Here is a 20,353-nt window from a genome sequence, read left to right on the forward strand (position 1 = left end):
TTTGCACCCGCTGGAGTTTCTGGGACAGCTTCAAGAGCAGCCCCACGTAGAGCGAATTACAGTAGTCAAGCCTGGAGGTGACCGTTGCATGGATCACTGTGGCCAGGTCGGGGTGGGAAAGGTAAGGGACCAGCTGCTTGATGCGGCGAAGGTGGGAATGCCAGAGCTGTAGCTCAGCAGTAGAGCATCTGCTTTGGATGCAGAAGGTCCGAGGTTCAATTCCTGGCATCTCCAGGTAGGCCTGGGAAGGTCCTCCGCCTGAAACCCCAGAGAAGTGCTGCCAATCAGTATAGAAATAACTGAACGAGATGGACCAAGGGCCTGACTCAGTATAAGGCAGCTTCGTATGTAAACTGTGGAGGAGGTTTAGCAACTAGTCGGCAATGTTTTCTTTCAGAGTTTGCTTTTCTCGTACAGTGGTGCCTCGCAAGACGAAATTAATCCGTTCCATGAGTCTCTTCGTCTAGCGTTTTTTTCATCTTGCGAAGCAAGCCCATTGGCAGCTTAGCGGATTAGCGCTATTAGCGGTTTAGCGGCTTTTAGCGATCAGCTGTTAAGCGGCTTATCGGCGGATCAGCTGATAAGCGGCTTAGTGGCTTAGGAAAAGGGGGGGGGAAGGGAAAAAAACCCCGCAGGAACTCGCAAGACATTTTCGTCTTGCGAAGCAAGCCCATAGGGAAATTCGTTTTGCGAAGCGCCTCCAAAACGGAATACCCTTTCGTCTAGCGGGTTTTCCGTCTTGCGAGGTGTTCGTCTTGCGGGGCACCACTGTATTTTAAAATCCTGCAAAGCTGGGGCAGCAAGGGAGAATTGGAATTACTGCTGGAGTAAGGGAGGAGGGCGGTGGCAGGAACCCCAGCCAGGCATTGAGAATGTCAGTGGTTCCCAGCAAAGCACTTTGCTGCAAAATTGGACAGGGCAGGAAGCACCCAGAAAGCAAAAGACAGTGCGCAACATGGCCTAGCCAATAAAGGAGGATGCAGAAGCTGGCCTGGCCGCCAAGATATCGACAAGTCGGAGCTGCTCGGGTCTGCCCAGTCCCTGAACGTAATCGGATGACAGCAAAGAGATTCCTTCACTTACTAAGGAGGACACCAGCGCTGAACTGGAGACACTGGGGACTTTGTCCACAATGGCTTGCTTCATGTACCTCTCAATGGCCTGCAGCATGGTGCCCTGGGAATCCAGAGAGAGAGAGAGAACAAGAGGTACCAACACACAGAGACGCCAGAGATATCAACACAGAGAATGTTATCTTCTTGGGATTGCTTCTGTTCTCCAAGTTCAGGCAGAACCTGATACCTGGTATCGGTTCCTAACTAGCTCACTTTCCGTTTTAAAATAAAAGCTTCTAGACCTCATGCATGGAAATAGTGTCTGCAAAGAGCTCCAGCGTTCAATAGGTCAAGATTCTGGGCTCTGCACTTTCTTCCATCACTCTTTTCACAGCCTCCCACTATTCTTCCTGAAACACCCCCAACCCTTTCTTACCATTTATTGTTTAAAAATAACACCAGGCAGTGGTTTACAGCAACAGCAACAATTTATTATTTATACCCTGGCTGGTTTTAATAAGTTTTAACATTTAGGGAAAACATTCCTTAAAAAGCAAAATTGTAGTACTACGTTGAGTAGGCAACACAGGCTAATGTGCCAAGCTTAGTATGTACAGATATTTGTGTGGATGAGAAAACCCATTGGTATCCCATTCATAAAAGTGACTGAGCTCTACATGAGCAACTGCTCTCTCCTGTTACTGTCTGTACACAGCTGTAGGGGGAGCAAACAGCCAATGAAAGCTCAGATGGCCAGGTTACCATCAAGATAATGGTAATCATCACGTTATTATTCAACTCCAACCCATTTGCTGGAAAACAGACAGCACTAAACTCAAACAATTGGTTACAGTGAGCACATGTGGTCACTGGGGAAAGAATGGCTTGGAGAACAGGGATCAGGGTAATTCATTCCAGGCATGTTAGAGAGAGAACACCTGGCATTAAAAATGGGTACAGCAAGACCCCTTTCATGGCTGAAGAATTTGATACTTACATCCGTGATTCTACAGAGGGCTCTGATGGCAGGGCCTCGGTACACATCCTCTTTCCCAGTCATGTCTTTGGTCAGGCTAGAAAAGTTAAGGCAAGCTTCTGTTAACACAGACTTTTTGCAGAAAACAGGTGGACTTGGCTTCAATTCTGGGGCAGCCCTTGAAGACAGCTTGGAGGCTTCAATTGGTACAAAATGGGGCAACCACACTTTTGGTCTGGCACTAGCAGGTCAGTTTAAATGTGAGACACTTCCTACCCCTACAGCAGCTTATGTTCACCTATATTTTTAGATACACCCCCCCATAGGCTGTAAGTGCACGTGTAAAAATGTAAAGTCTACATTTGACCAAGATGCAATTGCAAATATCAGGGAAGTGAAACCTGCACCATTCCAGTTGTTCTTGTAGTGCAACTCCCATTATCTCTGGTCATGCTAGGTGGGGCTGATGGGATTTGGAGTCCCTCAATGTCTGGAGGGACTGCCTCTGGCGTATATTGTACCAGTCAGTCAACTCATCAGGAAGCAAACACAAGGGGCACTCAGTGGCAAAGGCAAGTCTGTTTTCGCATGGTGTGTGAAACGGTGGTTAGAGGTGGCAAAACAGAGTTCACACCTGAACATGATAGGAGGGACTTAAGTCTTACTGACTGGAGCCAGATCCTCCACACTCAACCAAATGCCTGGGGAAAGAACATCAGTACCTGCTAGTGACAATGATGACATCCTCCGAAATGTTGGCCATCTCTTTGATGGTAAGGTAACACATTCTCCTTAATGTTTGCTGTGGAAAGGGCAAGATAACCGTAAGTGTCACCCCCCAGGAAGTTAGCCATGGGAACACCAACTTTCATCAAAGGTCTGAGGATACCCAGGTCTACCTCTCGTTTAAATCAGAACCAGTGAAGGTGGTGAATGTCCTGTGTGAGTGACTGGAGGCAGCTGGAGGATGGATGGCAGCTAACAGATTGAGGTTGAATCCTGACAAGACAGAAGTACTGTTTCTGGGGGACAGAGGGCAGGTGGGTGGGAGGGACTCTCTGGTCCTGAATGGGGTAACTGTCCCTGAAGGACCAGTTTGGCGGGCATTTTGGACTCACAGCTGTCCATGGAGGTGCAGGTTAATTCTGTGTCAAGGGCAGCTGTCTACCAGCTCCATCTGGTATGCAGGCTGTGATCCTGGCCTGCTTGCGCACTGTCTCACCAGAGTGGTTTATGTCCTGGTTATCTCCTGCTTGGACTACTGCAATGTGTTCTATGTGGAGCTACCTTTGAAGGTGACTCGGAAACTATAGCTAATCCAGAAAGCGACAGCTAGACTGGTGACTGGGAGCGGCCACCGAGACCACATAACACTGGTCCCAAAGGATCTACATTGGATCCCAGCGCAAGAAAAAAGAAGCAAATTCCCACCACCACCTAATCTGTACTGCTGCCTTTTACATTTTTCTGCAAAATTCAGAAATGTTCTGTCATGAAGCTGCTTTGCATCCCACAAAAGAATTTCATTTTTTTTAATCCTCCATAGCACATCATGCAACCAGAGACACAGGCAGAGGAGAAACCCCTTTCCTGGGGCATTGGGAACTTACATCATTTGACTGAAACAATCTTGTCATTGCAAAGAAGGCCTCTGTGGCTTCTGTTGTTCCAAAATGTTCACCCTAGAGAGAAGCGAATTAATATGTGACAAAAATTAAGCCAGCATATATGAAAAGCTGACCGTGTTCCACTAAGACCTGCTTTTAGCTCCAGAGATCACTTTCAGCCATGCTCATCACAGGTGATCCCAGGACGACCTAATGTCTGCCTCGAGTGGGATTCTCTGCCACGTGACCCTGATTCTCATCTGCCAATGCAGGGAAGCCCCAGCCTTGACCTCCCCATCCACCACCCATTAGCCTTTCCGAACTCTTCTTAATTAGCAAGTTTGTTTTATAAACTGTGCAGTTTTATGTGTGATATACAGTGCTGTTTTCTCTTTACCTAGTTTTTAGGAAATGATTAATGTTCTGGTTCGTATTTGTTCTTGTTCTCATGTGAATTGCTTAAGAGAGCATTACTGTATCAAGCGTTAAAGGTAAAGGGACCCCTGACAGTTAGGTCTTTCATTCGGGAGCTTCAAAAGCTTTCTTCTGCCTGAACGCCACAGCGACCGATGCCAACAGACATTGGCACACTTAGGGATCCGCAGAGTTTGCGCAGCTTGGGTAACAGACCTCAGCAACTCAGCATTTTGCCAAATCTACTTTATTTACATATAAACACACATAGAATCATAGAATCATAGAGTTGGAAGAGACCACAAGGGCCATCGAGTCCAACTCCCTGCCAAGCAGGAAACACCATCAGAGCACTCCTGACATATGGTTGTCAAGCCTCTGCTTAAAGACCTCCAAAGAAGGAGACTCCACCACACTCCTTGGCAGCAAATTCCACTGTCAAACAGCTCTTACTGTCAGGAAGTTCTTCCTAATGTTTAGGTGGAATCTTCTTTCTTGTAGTTTGGAACCATTGCTCCGTGTCCGCTTCTCTGGAGCAGCAGAAAACAACCTTTCTCCCTCCTCTATGTGACATCCTTTTATATATTTGAACATGGCTATCATATCACCCCTTAACCTCCTCTTCTCCAGGCTAAACATGCCCAGCTCCCTTAGCCGTTCTTCATAAGGCATCGTTTCCAGGCCTTTGACCATTTTGGTTGCCCTCCTCTGGACATGTTCCAGTTTGTCAGTGTCCTTCTTGAACTGTGGTGCCCAGAACTGGACACAGTACTCCAGGTGAGGTCTGACCAGAGCAGAATACAGTGGCACTATTACTTCCCTTGATCTAGATGCAATACTCCTATTGATGCAGCCCAGAATTGCATTGGCTTTTTTAGCTGCCGCGTCACACTGTTGGCTCATGTCAAGTTTGTGGTCAACCAAGACTCCTAGATCCTTTTCACATGGAGCACTGCAACATGGCTCCCTCTCTCTCTAGCATCAGACAGCAAAGAGAAAGAACAAAGGACAATAGTCCCACTTCACGGAACACAGTAACACAAACATCCTGTCTCCGTCACTTCCCACTCTGTGGAGTCAAAACATACGACGTCATGTGACAGACAAAAATCCCATGACTGCAATCATGGAGCAGGAATTCTAACAGTTTCCTCATTAGCCAAAGGCTGCAACTCAATTGAACAAAAGCAGCTGCACTTACCTGGTTCAGCAAGTAAAGGATCTTGGTAAGTATATGCAGGCATCTTCTTGGATTAATGGGGGTCTCGTTAAAGATACGCGCCTATGCAAAAGGAACAGGAATTGTGCAGTCAACAAAGACGGATATTAGGAATTTTCATTCTGAAGTTTCCTAAAATTCCTTTTCAACAAAATGGAGGGCGGGAACCAATATGCAGCAAGGACCTCTGACTGCACAAAATAACTTCTCCCTCTTTTCCTTTACCTGAATCTGTTCTGGGGGGGGGGGTTCCCCCAATCTTCTGGAGCAGATTTGGTGCAAGAGGAGAGGGAAGGGAAATTGCACAAAGATAAACCCTTGTACTAATGGTATTATTTTGTTGGATACAACCCACTATTTCCTTCTGGCTCTAATCACAGATAAACCCAGAAAGCTTCACTTGGCAAAGTCTTGCTTCTACTTTTGGGAAGAGCCCTCAGAGCATCTCTACTCAGTGGCCAATGCAAGGTTATAACCCAAGACCCAAAGTCTCCACACACAAGGGTATCTTTTTATATTAAGGATGCAGTTTCTAGAGTCTCCAAGAAAGGGGAGGTTTCTTGCACCACACATTACTTATCTCTGTTCCAAGATATTTTAGAAACTATGCAGACAGGCAACACCCCAATTGTATAGAGATGCCCAAGGTGCAATAAGACAAGGCTAGGCTCTCTGACACCCATATAGCACCCCTATGGCTGATGATCCCGTGGCATCCCCGATGTTGTGGTTCACATGTCCAAGCCCAAGATTCATGTAAATTAGTTCACGCTGAACAGATCTGCCCTCTTATCCATCCCATGTACCCATTTCTCCAGCTCAGGCTGCCATCTTTCTTTAAGGAAACATGGTGGTTGGGGTTGAGACGCCAGCTGCTTCCAGACACACCAAAGGTGCAGCCACATCTTCGGTAGCCACAAAAAGGGAAGTTGCAGAGACTCAGTGGACCTACAGTGCCCCCCCAAGAATCAGAGCCCTAGAGAGCCACACACTCTAGCCTGCAAATCCCAAACTTGATTTCAAAAAAGAGAGATCTTATAGGGCAGGGTGTCCCAAACTTGGATCTCCAGCTGTTTTTGGACCTGTTTCCCATCATCCCTAGCTAGCAGGACCAGTGTTCAGGGATGATAGGAACTGTAGTTCAAAAACAGCTGGAGACCTAAGTTTGGGAAATCCTGGAATGGGGGGTGTATAGAAAGGTGTAGTCGTACCTCCTGGAGGACAGAACTCTTTTCCAAATGCTGGAAGGGGTTGGAGCCACTACCTGAAAAACAAAACACAATGTTGGCAGGGGACAGATGCTAGCCACAAAATACCTTGATGACAATTCTATACGTCGTTTTTAAACTGTGTTTGGAGGAACTCGGGGCTTCCCTAGAAACCTACCTTCCTGAGAAGGTGAGTAATAATGGACGAGTATCCCAAAAGATACTTTGCCTCATCACAAGTGATCTTTCTCTGAACTGTACAACTCCACAGGAGTGTTGAGGGAAGAAGCCAATGGTGCAGAACCTGTTGCCCTGATATTGTAGGACTCCAACTCCGATAAGCCCCAGCCAACATTACTATTACTGTATTGGCCTGAATACAAGCCTCACTTTTCCCCCAAATTCCAACTGTGAAAAGTTAAAGTGCGGCTTATATTTGCGACCTTACGGTATGCAGCTAGGAGCGTGGGGCAAACAATGCCAGGAGCACGTAGTACCCTGTCCTCTTCCCTATGGCCAGAAAAGGAAAGAGCGAGGAAGGGGAAAGGCCTCTGGCTCCCCCCCCCCCCCCCGGTATGCAGCCAGGAGCAGTGAGGTTCCAATACTTTGTCCACCTCATGAGAAGATAAGACTCCCTGGAAAAGACCCTGATGCTGGAGAAGATGGAGGGCACAAGGAGAAGGGGACGGCAGAGGACGAGATGGTGGGACAGTGTTCTCGAAGCTACCAGCATGAGTTTGACCAAACTGCGGGAGGCAGTGGAAGACAGGAGGGCCTGGCGTGTTCTGGTCCAGGGGGTCATGAAAAGTCGGACATAACTAAACAACAACAATAACATATTCAGGTATTTTTTCTCTCCCCCCCCCAATCAATTTTAAAGGTGCGGCTTATATTCGGGTGCAGCTTATATTCGGCATTACTTCCACAATTCATTACCTGTCCTTCATCCTACATTCCCAGGGTGGGTTACAACAATTCAACCACAATGTTAAAAACAGTTTAAAGCAACTTAGTGCATGGCCAGTGGCAAGGGATGGTGGGAGTTGTAGTCCAGCAACGAAAAAGCAAGTCTGGTGTGCAAGGAACGTGAGAAGAGCCCTGCAGCTGGATGAGGCCCAAGGCTCAACTCAAGACCAGCATCCTGTCCTCACCCTGGCCAGCCAAGATGGCACTTTCGAGAAGCCCACACAAGCAGAGCCTGAGTGCCACAGTATTTTCCCACCTGTGATTTCCAACAACAGGTTTCATTCAGAAGCATGCTGAGCCCGACATGGAAAGCCGAGAATAACTGCCTCCTTACCTGCCATGGCTTATTTATTTATTTCATAAAATTTACACATCGCTTGAGGGTAAAGGAAAAACCTCAAAGCGGTTTACAAAAGGTAAAACAGTAAAACCAAGAAAGGTTCACAATTCTACTAAAACAGATTAAAATTACCTGAATTTTCTAAGCATCTGAGTAGGCTTGTCTAAACAGGCATGTTTTTAGCAGGAGCTGATAAGAGTAGAGTGAAGGCACCTGCCTGAGTACAAAATGCAGGGATTGCCAAAGTGTGGGCAACTGCCACATTAAACTTATAAGAAACTGCTGCTTCCCGCCTCCCTGGGAGTTACAAATTTCTCAGGTGGAATGAAGCTATATGGCTTTGGCAGAAATGTTAGAAGGAACTAGGTACAGATAGATTGTTAATGCATTAAAAGGGAAAAAAACTAGGTTACAATATGTTAAAATTAACTTTAAGATAGAAAATAGATGAAGATGGAAAGGACTTGCTGAAATAGTTAATTGAAGTGGAATACAAAAAGGGAGGCGTTGAGGAAGTCAATGAAACAAGTGTATGAAAGTTAAGATCGAAAATATTGGAAGTGTTTTTAATTGTTTTTGTTTTGTTTTGTTTTGTTAATTTAATGTTTTATGTAGTGTTTTGGTTTTTGTTTCTGTCTTTGTATGTTTAACTTTTCTTTTTTCTTTTTGTAATTTCCAAAATCTTAATAAATATTATTTTTTTAAAAAAAGAAGTTACAAATTTCTCTTGTACCTTATTTCTTTGACAGATTTACAGATTTATTTTTTTTTTGCAAGGAAGTGAACTATGCTGTAATTCTTTCCGTCCTTTCCCCCTTCTCTTCAAACTCCTGAATGCAAATTGTCAGCTAATGTAAACGGGAAACTCTATTCCCCCCTCCCTGTTTCCGTGTTCCTTTTTTCTTAAGTTACATATGTTTGCTTGTACGGTATACCTATTTAATAAATATGCAGGCCATTAAGAGCACCCCCCCCAACGGTCTCTGATTTACAGAATCACAGATTTTTATAGTTGGATGATTTTAACATTTCCAATATTGTTTGTTAACTGCTGTGATACATCTTTACGGACACAGAGGTGGCAAAATTAAACAAACAAAAATAATTTATTACTATTATTTTATTATTTTTTTAAAAATAGCTGCTTATGTGTTAGGCTTGGAGCACTGGGAGACTGTTACTTGTTTTATTTAAACAAATATTTACATAGTGCACATTGTGTGGGGTTCACAGTACAAAAACCACAAAAACGCACAATGTAATGGCAAACCTCTCATGCAGCCCCTGCTCGGTTGACCCTTGGGCAAGGCTGTCTGCAAACTGTTGTGATATAATATACAGTGGTACCTTGGTTCTCAAACGCTTTGGTTCTCAAACACCAAAAACTCGGAAGTGTTCCGGTTTTCGAACGTTTTTCGGAAGCCGAACGTTCGACGCAGCTGTCGACTATTGTTTCTGGGGCGCCTGCACCAATCAGAAGCTGTGCCTTGGTTTTCGAACATTTCGGAAGTCAAATGGACTTCCGGAACAGATGAAGTTTGGCACTTTCGTTTTTGATATTTATTTTGCGTTTTTGTTTCTGAGGCTTTTTCGGTTAATTTGTTTTTGGGACTGTGTAGAACCCAGTTCAGCTACTGATTGATTGATTGATCGTGTGACTGCGGAAATGGATACAGGCCTCCCATCCAAACAATGACTATCATCCGTGCAGGTAAGAAAATAATAATAATTTTATTTTTTATCACCTACAATAGTGTTTTATTTATTTTATAGTGCAGTACATTGATTATTGCTTTCATTTTATGGATCAATGATCTCATTACACAGTAAATTTCATGTTAAATGGCTGTTTTGGGGGTTGAAGGAACCTCCATCGTTCTCCCCGGACACTGAGGTCCAACGCCGAGGGCCTTGTGGCAGTTCCCTCCCTGCGAAAAGCCAAGTTACAGGGAACCAGGCAGAGGGCCTTCTAGGTGGTGGCACCCGCCCTGTGGAACGCCCTCCCACCAGATGCCAAAGAGAACTACCACCAGACTTTTAGAAGACATCTGAAGGCAGCCCTGTTTATGGAAGCTTTTAATGTTTAATAGACTATTGTATTTTAATATTTTGTTGAAAGCCATCCAGAATGGCTGGGGAAACCCAGCCAGAAGGGCAGGCTATAATTAATATATTATTAATTACAGTGGTACCTCGGGTTACATACGTTTCAGGTTACATTCGCTTCAGGTTACAGACTCCGCTAACCCAGAAATAGTGCTTCAAGTTAAGAACTTTGCTTCAGGATGAGAACAGAAATCGTGCTCTGGCGGCGCGGCAGTAGCAGGAGGCCTCATTAGCTAAAGTGGTGCTTCAGGTTAAGAACAGTTTCAGGTTAAGAACGGACCTCCAGAACGAATTAAGTACTTAACCTGAGGTGCCACTGTATAATAATTAATAAAGGCTATAATTAATATATTATTATTATTATTCTATTGGAAGTCGCCCAGAGTGGCTCGGAAAACCCAGCCAGATGGGTGGGGTATAAATAATAATTTATTAATGTTGTTGTTGTTTTTAAAAGTCTGATTTTCATTTTGCATTACTTTCTGTTGGAAAGCGCGCCTTAGTTTTGAAATGCTTTAGTTTTGGAACGGACCTCCGGAACGGACTACATTTGAGAACCAAGGTAGCACTGTAATAAACATATAATAATAATAATAATAATAATAATAATAATTTATTATTTATACCCTACCCATCTGGCTGGGTTTGCAACTCTCTGCTGGTGTATTGATAACTTTTATTATTATTAACCATTATTATTATTTATTTGTACCCCGCCCATCAGGCTGAGTTTCCCCAGCCACTCTGGCCAGCTTCCACAAAGACCAAAATTACACCAAGATGTCACACATGAAAAACCTCCCTGAACAGGAAACAAACACATAAAATCAATAAAATCATTGTTATTTTGTTGTTATTATTATTGCTGGAAGAAATAGCCGCTTGTGTATTAGACACGGGACCGGGAGACCATTATTTGTTCCGCTTTAAATAACTTTCCACAGGGCGCCCTCCATCCATGCCGGCCAAAGGTTGGATTTGTGAAGAATTAAGTTTGTTGTTATTGTTTATCTGTTTATTATCCCCCCCCCCCTTTTTCTGTTTTTGTGTATCATTTTGCTTTTTGGTTTGTGTTATCACTGTGGAAAAGCTAATAAAAAAATTATTAAAAAAGAAAGAAAGACCAAAATTACACTAAGATGTCACACATTCAAAACTTCCCTGAAATTTTGAAAGACGTCCTGAAATACCTTTCGGATCTTAAACTACGGAGATTTGGTTGCCCTGTCGAGAAGGAATAAAATCATCTTTAGGTGGGAGTTTCCCCAAGATCTACTCTTTAGCTTCAAAGGAAGGAAAAGGAAAATAAGATCAGTGGAAGATAAAGTAAAGTTCATGTATAAATATGAAGAAGACTCGCAGAAGGGACTTGGAAAAGAGTTAAGAGCATCGGACAGAAGATCACCAGGTTGATGGACTATAGAGAATTGGCAGATATGACTGGCAGAAACGACCAGGGAGAAGAGTCGGTGGAAGAAGGTTGGAAAAAGTTTAAAGACTATTTATAAAAATATTGTAAAATTAATGAGTGTTAGAAAAATGTTGGAAAGGAGTTATATGGCTTTAGTAAAAATGTTACAAGGAATTAAGTACAAATAGATTATTAGAGTATTGAAGGGAAAATAAAGTTAAAATCTGTTAAGATAATTATATATTAAAGGGAAAAATAAGGTTAGAATATGTTAAGATAAATAACAGGACTGAAACCAGAGGAAGATGGAAAGGAATTGCTGAAATAGTTAATTAAAGTGGAATACAAAAAGGGAGGTGCGAGGAGGTCGTTGAAACAAGGGAATGAAAGTTAAGATACTGAACTTATTAGATGTGTTTTAAATTGTGTTTGTTTGGTTTTGTTAATTTAATGTTTTGGGGTTGGTGTTGTGTGGTGTGTTTTTTTTTGTATTGTATTGTATTGTTTTGCTTAATTCTTTGTCTTTCTTTTGCAGTCTTTAAAATGTTAATAAATATTATTTTTTTAAAAAAAAAAACTTCCCTGAACAGGAAACAAACACATAAAATCAATAAAACCATTGTTATTTTGTTGTTGTTGTTGTTATTGTTGGAAGAAATAGCCGGGGAGACCATTATTTGTTTTGTTATAAATAACTTTCCACAGGGCGGCCTTCATCCAAGCCCGCCAAAGGTTGGATTTGTGAAGAATTAAGTTTGTTGTTATTGTTTATCTGTTTATTGTCCCCCCCCCTTTTTCTGTTTTTGTGTATCGTTTTGCTTTGTGGTTTGTGTTATCACTGTGGAAAAGCTAATAAAAAAAATTATTAAAAAAGAAAGAAAGACCAAAATTACACTAAGATGTCACACATTCAAAACTTTCCTGAACAGGAAGCAAACACATAAAATCAAATAAAATAAAATAAAATAAAACAAAATAAAATAAAATATGTTGTTGCTGTTGTTGTTGTTGTAAGAAATAGCCGGGGAGACCATTATTTGTTTTGTTTTAAATAACTTTCCACAGGGCGGCCTTCCTCCAAGCCCGCCAAAGGTTGGATTTGCCCCTCCTCTGGCAATCTTTACAAAGCTTTAGTTTATGGTTGCCATCAATTTTGATTTTAATTCATTTTTATAATGTTTTATAATGTCATACACTTTTAGTGTTGTTAGCCGCCCTGAGCCCGGCTTCGGCTGGGGAGGGCGGGATATAAATAAAATTTATTATTTATTATTATTATTATTGTGAAGAATTAAGTTTGTTGTTATTGTTTATCTGTTTATTGTCCCCCCCCCCTTTTTCTGTTTTTGTGTATCATTTTGCTTTGTGGTTTGTGTTATCACTGTGGAAAAGCTAATAAAAAAAATTATTAAAAAAGACCAAAATTACACTAAGATGTCACACATTCAAAACTTCCCTGAACAGGAAACAAACACATAAAATAAAATAAAATAAAATAAAATAAAATAAAATAAAATAAAATATGTTGTTGTTGTTGTTGTTGGAAGAAATAGCCGGGGAGACCATTATTTGTTTTGTTTTAAATAACTTTCCACAGGGCGGCCTTCCTCCAAGCCCGCAGCCTAGGGGCAAAAATTCCCCTCAGGTCCCCTCACCTACCTCGCGGGGTTGTTGTGAGGAGAAAATGGGGCACGGGGGGAACCATAGGCGCCACCTCGGAGGGGGTGCCGGGGGGAAAACCTGCAAGGCCGCAGGCTGCCCACCCCTGAAAAAGGCCTTTGGTACGATCCAGAAGGGCCTCTTCACACTACCATCTCCCCCCCCTTTCCCTCGTCCTGAAGTGGTAGCGCCCGCCCCCCCCCTTTAAACCGTTTTAAACCGTCCCGAGCCAGTGGGCGGGGCAAGCCGCTACGGGGCTTCCGGCCCACCTGCGGAAGGGGCAGCCCACCCTGCCTAGCTTGAGGCTCGGCGCTTGACCACCCTTCAGCGGGGCTTTCTTACCCGACTCCTCATCCTTCTTGTCGAACTTCTTGATCATGGCGGCGGCGGCAGCGGCGGCGGCCGGGTAAGCTGCTCTCGTCCCGCTTTACCTCAGCCTACACACGCTCGCGGCCCGGGGGAGGAAGTCCCGCCCGCCAGGCCTACTTCTCTGGGCCGCCATTGGCTGGCGGGGCCGCCGGTCAAGGGCGGGCGGGGCCACGCCCACTCTTCGCCCTCAGACAGCTGACGGGCGACGCCGGCCGTCGAGAGGAGGAAGTACGGGTCCTCATTTGCGTAGGGCACGCCCAGCTGTAGCCACGCCCCCTTATATAGCTGATGGGAGGGGGAGCGAACGAGCGAGCAGCGCGCTGCTTAAAGAGACAGCGGCCCTAATAGGAGGGAAGGGGCGTTTTGCAGCTGCAGGTGGGATTTTAAACGTGGGGTGACGTCATACCCTCCAACCACTAGGGAATATGAAACCCTTTGGCTTCCAGTAGCTCTTTACTTTTGCCAGCATACTTTGGCCGTATAGTTAATTTTCCCAGTAGTGATGTATGGAAGGGAGAGCTGGACCATCAAGAAGGCTGATCGCCGAAGAATTGATGCTTTTGGATTCTGGTGCTGGAGGAGACTCTTGAGAGTCCCATGGACTGCAAGAAGATCAGATCTATCCATTCTGAAGGAAATCAGCCCTGAGGGCTCACTGGAAGGACAGATCCTGAAGCTGAGGCTCCAATACTTTGGCCACCTCATGAGAAGAGAAGACTCCCTGGAAAAGACCCTGATGCTGGGAAAGATGGAGGGCACAAGGAGAAGGGGACGACAGAGGACGAGATGGTTGGACAGTGTTCTCGAAGCTATGAACATGAGTTTGACCAAACTGCGGGAGGCAGTGGAAGACAGGAGGGCCTGGCCCCTGGTCCAGGGGATCACGAAGAGTCGGACACGACTAAACAACAACAAGCTCTTTACTTAAAGCTTTGCTCATAAGGCTTGTTCCTTTTTCTTTTTTTACGTTCAAATTCGGCTTACAGCTGGAGACAGACCTTGTGGGGCTACTGTTTTCAAAAAACAATTGAAAGCAATATATTCGTGTTTCAATGATTAGTCATGACCAGGCACAGGTAAACTCAGCCCTCCAGATGTTTTGGGGACTACAACTCCCTTCATCCCTAGCTAACAGGATCAGTGGTCAGAGATGATGGGAGTTGTAGTCCCAAAACATCTGGAGCATAGCTGTCAACTTTTTCCTTTTTTTAAGGGAAATTCCCTTATTCCAAATGGGATTCCTCGCAAGAACAGGGAAAAGTTGACAGCTATGATCTGTAGGGCCGAGTTTCCCTATGCCTGATCATAGACTGTTTCTTTATCCAAGCCCTCTTCCACTCAATCTGAAATCTGATCTCAGCAGAAGCTCACCGGGTTCATATCTGCAGCTGCAGACTTTGTGGCTTTAATAATAATAATAATTTATTTATATCCCACCCATCCGGCAAGATCTGCCATGTGGTACCCACAGGTATGCATCTGCCCAGAAAAGATCTTCAGCAGCCCCCGGGGATCCCCACCTCTTTCTGAAATTAGACTCAAAATAAGCATTTAGATTTCTCAGACCTGGGAGCCACTTTTAACTCAAGTGCTTATTTGGGGACTTATTTCTTTCTCTATCTCTTTCTCTCACACTCTCCCCCCTATAGATGACAGTAGCAGTGCAGCTGTGACTCCCCTTAGACCACAGCACAGTACTGGGTCCTGACCCACAAAGTTCAGGGGCAGGGAACCCTTTTCGTTCTCCATGGGCCAAATTTGACAGGTGAACAGGACCACCACATGACATCATTTTGCCATAACATAATTGATCGGTGGGACCTGTTCTTTGCTTGAGCCATGTTAAAATGTGTGTTGGGGGAGAATAGATGTTTCAGAGTTGGAGACGAAAGCAATTGAATAGGTTGCAGTGTGTGCTTAGGTGTCGTGCCCATAAGTTTGCTTGTAAATGTGCTCGCAACCCTAAAAGTGTTGGTGACTCCTGCTTTTCATACCATGTCAGCTTTCTTCCTCCCTCTCTCTGCGTAACAGGCAGACTACTGCAGAGTTTTAAAGAGCTCACAATTTTACTAGTTGTTTTAGGAACGTTTTGGTTGGTTATCCCTAATCAAGACACCTGTGGATTTTAGCAATTGGACACAATTTACACAATTGACAGCAGAATAGAATGAACACACTGTGTGAACACTAGGGAATAAGTCCCACGAGGAATTATGCTAAAGCGAGTGTACGTAGGGATTCCTTTGGAACCTTTGGACTTCACATTTCCCCCCTGAAACTAGAGTTCCCATAGCCCATACCCATCACTGCATTGTAACACGAGTTGCTTACCAAAACCTTTTAACTAAGATATAAGGAACTATTTCCTAAAAACTGCCGATGAATGCCTGCATGGGAATAAAACATCATTTTATACACAGCATAAGACCAGACCTAGTATTTGTACAGCTTGCCATAAATGTTCAGCAGTAGAATTTACCCCACCTTGTAAAATGTTTCATCCGCCTAATACGTTACAGTAAGCACTGCATCAGTTTTTATTCCTGAATTGGCCGGGGAAAAAGCATAAGATGGGTGGTAACCAACTCCTTTCCCCTACTGAGTATCACCTAAATTCATTATTACCCCTCCTACATTAAGATTTAGGAACAAAAGAATGTCCTCCAGAAACCTTTCCCTAATAATTACACCTTTAATAATATAGAGTATAAAAAGTTATAGTGCTTTGTATGCACTGTACTTCCTCTTCCCTTAAGACCCCTCTCCAGATAAATTGCAGCTAACAAGGATTTTTGGCACGCCTCCCATCTAGAGACACTGAATACATTGCTTGAAAGGCATAATTATTCTAGGTTAAGTGATACAGGGCAAGTGCTTTTCTTAAAGCGTGTAGATATGTCTTGCGGGGCCAGGCAGAGATCCAGTACTGTACTCTTTCCAAGAATCCCAGTAATTGCCATGGAAAATTGACCAATGGTCTGTCTCCTCTTGTCACAAATGAGGGTTCCTGCCATCAAGCCATCTAAACGAAAACAGTGCTACAAACTTGGCTAGAAAAAGCCAAGCCCCAAAGGTAATGTTTTTAGAAGGTTTCCATTCAAATGAAAAATTAACAAATTCTAGGCACCCTTAAAGGTAAAGGTAAAGGTACCCCTGCCCGTACGGGCCAGTCTTGACAGACTCTGGGGTTGTGCGCCCATCTCACTTAAGAGGCCAGGGGCCAGCGCTGTCCGGAGACACTTCCGGGTCACGTGGCCAGCGTGACAAAGCTGCTCTGGCCAGAGCCAGAGCCGCACACGGAAACACCGTTTACCTTCCCGCTGGTAAGCGGTCCCTATTTATCTACTTGCACCCGGAGGTGCTTTCGAGCTGCTAGGTTGGCAGGCGCTGGGACCGAGCAGCAGGAGCGCACCCCGCCGCAGGGATTCGAACCGCCGACCTTTCGATCGGCAAGCCCTAGGCGCTGAGGCTTTAACCTTAGGCACCCTTACTAAGCAGTAAATTGAACACAGTGGGATTTACAGGTTAACCTGCTTGGTTAACCTCTTGCACAGTCCGCACCAAGTGCATTTTTGTGGTTTTTTAAAAGAGAAATGGCTTCTGAGTAGGGTAGTGACAATTTTTGAGTTTCAGCGTCAGTGGCAGCCTAAAGGTTCTCAGACACTCTAAACTCACAGTGAGTGGCAATCCTCAGGTAAGGAGGGTGTTATGTACTGAGTTGAATAGGATCCAAAATGCAGCAGTCTGATTGGTCCTACAACAATAGGACCCAGAATGCAGAAGTCTGATTGGTCCTAGAACAATAGGACCCAGAATGCAGCAGTCTGATTGGTCTACAGGAGCCACCCAATCCAGCTCCAGGTGGAAGTGAATCCGCAACCTGATTGGCTACAGGAGAATCCCGGAATTTGCCAATCACGTGGGGCCCATTGTGTAAATAATGTATATAAAGCAGACATTCTGGGGGAACTTCCATTCCTCCTCACTGCTATGAGCTGAATAAAGAGCATGAAATCCACTCTCGACTCCAAGTATATTTCAGAGGGGGTGCAGAGTAAGAGCTTTTCTTCCACATATGGCTCCTCAGGGCACTGGGCACAAGAGTGAGAGGTCAACTTGAATTCCTTACAAGACGTGGAAAGACACAAGGTAGGTCTGAAAAGCAGGAGTGATACTTTTACAATTTGTCACCACCTGGGTTGATGACTGGCATGCGCCAAACGTGCCATTCCAACACAGAATTTGGCTTTCATTACAAGTACCTAGTCCTCATGATTGCACAGAAATGCAGGGAAGTGCAGTACACTAATGCAGTGTTTCCCAACCGGTGTTCCGCGGCACACTAGTGTGCCGCGAGACGTTGCCTGGTGTGCCGTGGGAGGGAGGCGGGCGAGTCGGGCGGCGAGAGGCGGGGCGGCGGCGGCGAGCACACGCGGGGCGGCGAGCTCCCTCCCTCCCACATCCCATCGCCGCTCGCTTCGGCCGGCCTACTGGGCTGTCGCAGGCGGAAGGCCTGCGCATGCGCGAGGTTTTCGCGCCTTCGGGATTCCCTTCACGGCTTCCTCCTCCCGGGTCCTTGAGAGCGCGGGAAGCGGCAGCGCGAGACCGGCGTTGAGACAAAAACGCAAAGTTCCATTCAGGGCTCCCCTTTTGCCTCGTCGTCTCACAGTTTGGAAGATAGCAGCTCTCCAAATTAATAGTCCTCTTTGAATAGGCGGGGCCTGAGCGTTCCACCAATTTAGGCCTCCTGCCGGGATGTGATATGGCTCCACCTTCCTCAAGGTGGTTCTGCTTTTAAATATTTTCCAACCTGTCACCATGAGGACTAGCGACTTCTTTTCGTAAAATATAAAATCGCTGCTCCTTGCTCTCGTGAGACTGTGTGTTTTAATTCGAAAAGGGTGTTCCGTGTACATTTGTGCGAGCTGTGCTGTAAAAAAAAGGGGTCTGTATCCGTTTGTCAGTGGCAATTGGATGGCCGGATACTGCAGTGATGGAAAAGTTTTTGAAAAGAAAAGAACTGGACTCTGAACAAAATTTGGAGCCAGATGAGAGCCCAAGTATGAGTGGGCATGAAAAGAAAGCAAAGATGGTTAGCTCAAGCAAATTCTCTGGCACAAGGCAATATAGCGAAAGCTATATTTCATTTGGATTTACTTTCACCGGAGATGCAAACCAACCAACTCCACTGTGCGTGGTGTGTGGTGAAAAGCTAGCTAACAGTGCTATGGTCCCAAGCAAACTTAAACGCCATCTCCAAACGAAACACCCTTCGCTTCAAAACAAGAATGCGGACTATTTTGTTCGCCTGCGTGAAAACACGGAGAAACAGGCAACTTTCATGAGACAAACCTCAAAGGTAAATGAAAGAGGTCTTAAAGCTAGCTATCACGTTGCTGAACTTATAGCCAAGTCAAAAAAGTCGCACACTGTGGCAGAGACATTAATACTTCCCGCCTGCAAAGCTATTGTAGAGGAGATGCTCGGACCTGAAGCAGCTAAGGAAATAGCCAAAGTCCCTCTCTCAAACAACACAATTTCCAGACGTATTAATGACATGTCTGCAGACATTGAAAGTGTGGTTTTGGAAAAGATCCATAGCAGTGAGAAATTTGCATTACAACTTGACGAGTCTACTGATATCAGTGGACATGCTCAACTCTTGGCCAATGTGCGTTTTGTTGATGGTGATGCAATTAGAGAAAACTTCTTTTTCTGTAAGGCATTGCCAGAAAAAGCAACAGGAGAAGAAATTTTTCGGGTCACATCAGAATACCTTGAACAAGGAGGACTTAAGTGGGAAAACTGCACAAGTGTCTGCACCGATGGAGCTGCAGCCATGGTCGGGCACACCAAAGGCTTTGTAAGCAGAGTGAAGGAAAGAAATCCAGATGTGATTGTTACGCATTGTTTTTTGCACCGTGAGGCCCTCGTAGCCAAGACTTTACCAGCAGACCTAGTTCATGTGTTGGATGATGTTGTGCGCATGGTAAACTTTGTAAAGTCACGACCCGTGAAAAGTCGCATATTTGCAGCTTTGTGTGAGGAGATGGGAGCGAAGCATAAAACCTTGCTGTTTCATACGGAGGTCCGGTGGTTGTCGCGTGGCAAGGTCTTGGTTCGTGTGTATGAGCTGCGGGAGGAACTTAAAGTGTTTCTGACAAATGAGAGGTCAGATTACGCAAAGCTGCTTGCAAGTGATGAGTGGTGTGCAAGGCTGGCATACCTGGCAGATATATTTCATCATCTGAATGAACTGAACACACGAATGCAAGGCCGAAATGAAAACCTGCTTACAAGTACAGATAAAATAAATGGATTCCGTTCAAAGGTCCAACTCTGGCATCAACACGTGGAAAGTGGCAATCTTGAAATGTTCACACTCACCAAGCAGTGGCAAGGTGTTCACACTGCTGCACTGTGTGAGATAATAGGTAAACATTTAAAAACTCTCGAGGGGAAGTTGTCATTTTATTTCTCTTCAGTCTCCACTGAATGCCTTGACTGGGTTAGGGACCCTTATAGCTCAGCATCAGTTGGTGGAAAGGACATGACTTTACAGGAGCAGGAGGAACTAACTGAACTGAGACAAAATCGTGGTTTCAAGCTAAGATTTGCTGATCTACCTTTGGACAGTTTTTGGTTGGAAACTGCCAAGGAGTTCCCCCTTCTGGCAAACAAAGCTATTTTGACATTGCTCCCATTTTCCACTACATAACTCTGTGAGTTGAGCTTTTCAAGCATGATTGCTATAAAAACTAAATACAGAGAGAGACTGAGAGCTGTTGACGAAGAGCTACGTGTGTGTCTTTCTTCGATTCCAGCCAGAATATCAGCTTTGTGTTCAGCCAAACAGGCCCAGGTTGCGCACTGAATAAAGTATTTTATAATTTTTCATATTTCTGTTTACTTACTATTTCATAATAAAGTAATTATAAAATACTTTCTTTGTGTTTATTTGATTCCTATTAAAGAGAGTTACTTTATATATAGTCAATATAGGCACAGAGTTAATTTTTTTAA

General features: G+C 44.5%; 1 protein-coding gene and 2 long non-coding RNA genes across 4 annotated transcripts in view; 2 read left to right on the plus strand and 1 right to left on the minus strand.

Moving 5' to 3' along the window:
- COPG2 (COPI coat complex subunit gamma 2) overlaps nucleotides 1–13,487 on the minus strand; it is a 42,028-nt gene extending 28,541 nt beyond the window's left edge. Inside the window, exons 1-7 of one of the 2 annotated variants that reach the window (XM_079992370.1) lie at nucleotides 13,304–13,487; nucleotides 6,483–6,535; nucleotides 5,254–5,334; nucleotides 3,642–3,713; nucleotides 2,754–2,833; nucleotides 2,053–2,128; nucleotides 1,084–1,176 (exon numbers count right to left, since the gene is read on the minus strand). In XM_079992370.1, coding sequence (XP_079848496.1) covers nucleotides 1,084–1,176; nucleotides 2,053–2,128; nucleotides 2,754–2,833; nucleotides 3,642–3,713; nucleotides 5,254–5,334; nucleotides 6,483–6,535; nucleotides 13,304–13,340 — 492 coding nt within the window. In that variant the 5' untranslated portion in view covers nucleotides 13,341–13,487. Of the gene's footprint in view, nucleotides 1–1,083; nucleotides 1,177–2,052; nucleotides 2,129–2,753; nucleotides 2,834–3,641; nucleotides 3,714–5,253; nucleotides 5,335–6,482; nucleotides 6,536–12,957; nucleotides 13,109–13,303 lie in introns of those variants that run through there. The other variant, XM_079992369.1, reaches the window with a different exon arrangement.
- The window catches only part of LOC307225311, a 323,071-nt gene that overhangs the window by 133,826 nt on the left and 168,892 nt on the right, over nucleotides 1–20,353 (plus strand). The gene's annotated exons all lie outside the window — the stretch shown is intronic.
- LOC307225317 lies at nucleotides 15,927–20,272 on the plus strand. The gene is made up of 2 exons (XR_013842867.1): nucleotides 15,927–16,453; nucleotides 16,812–20,272. It is a non-coding gene; the product is annotated as an uncharacterized lncRNA (long non-coding RNA).

This window comes from Podarcis cretensis (genome assembly GCF_951804945.1).
Source record: "Podarcis cretensis genome assembly, chromosome: 10".
NCBI classification, from domain to species: Eukaryota; Metazoa; Chordata; class Lepidosauria; order Squamata; family Lacertidae; genus Podarcis; species Podarcis cretensis.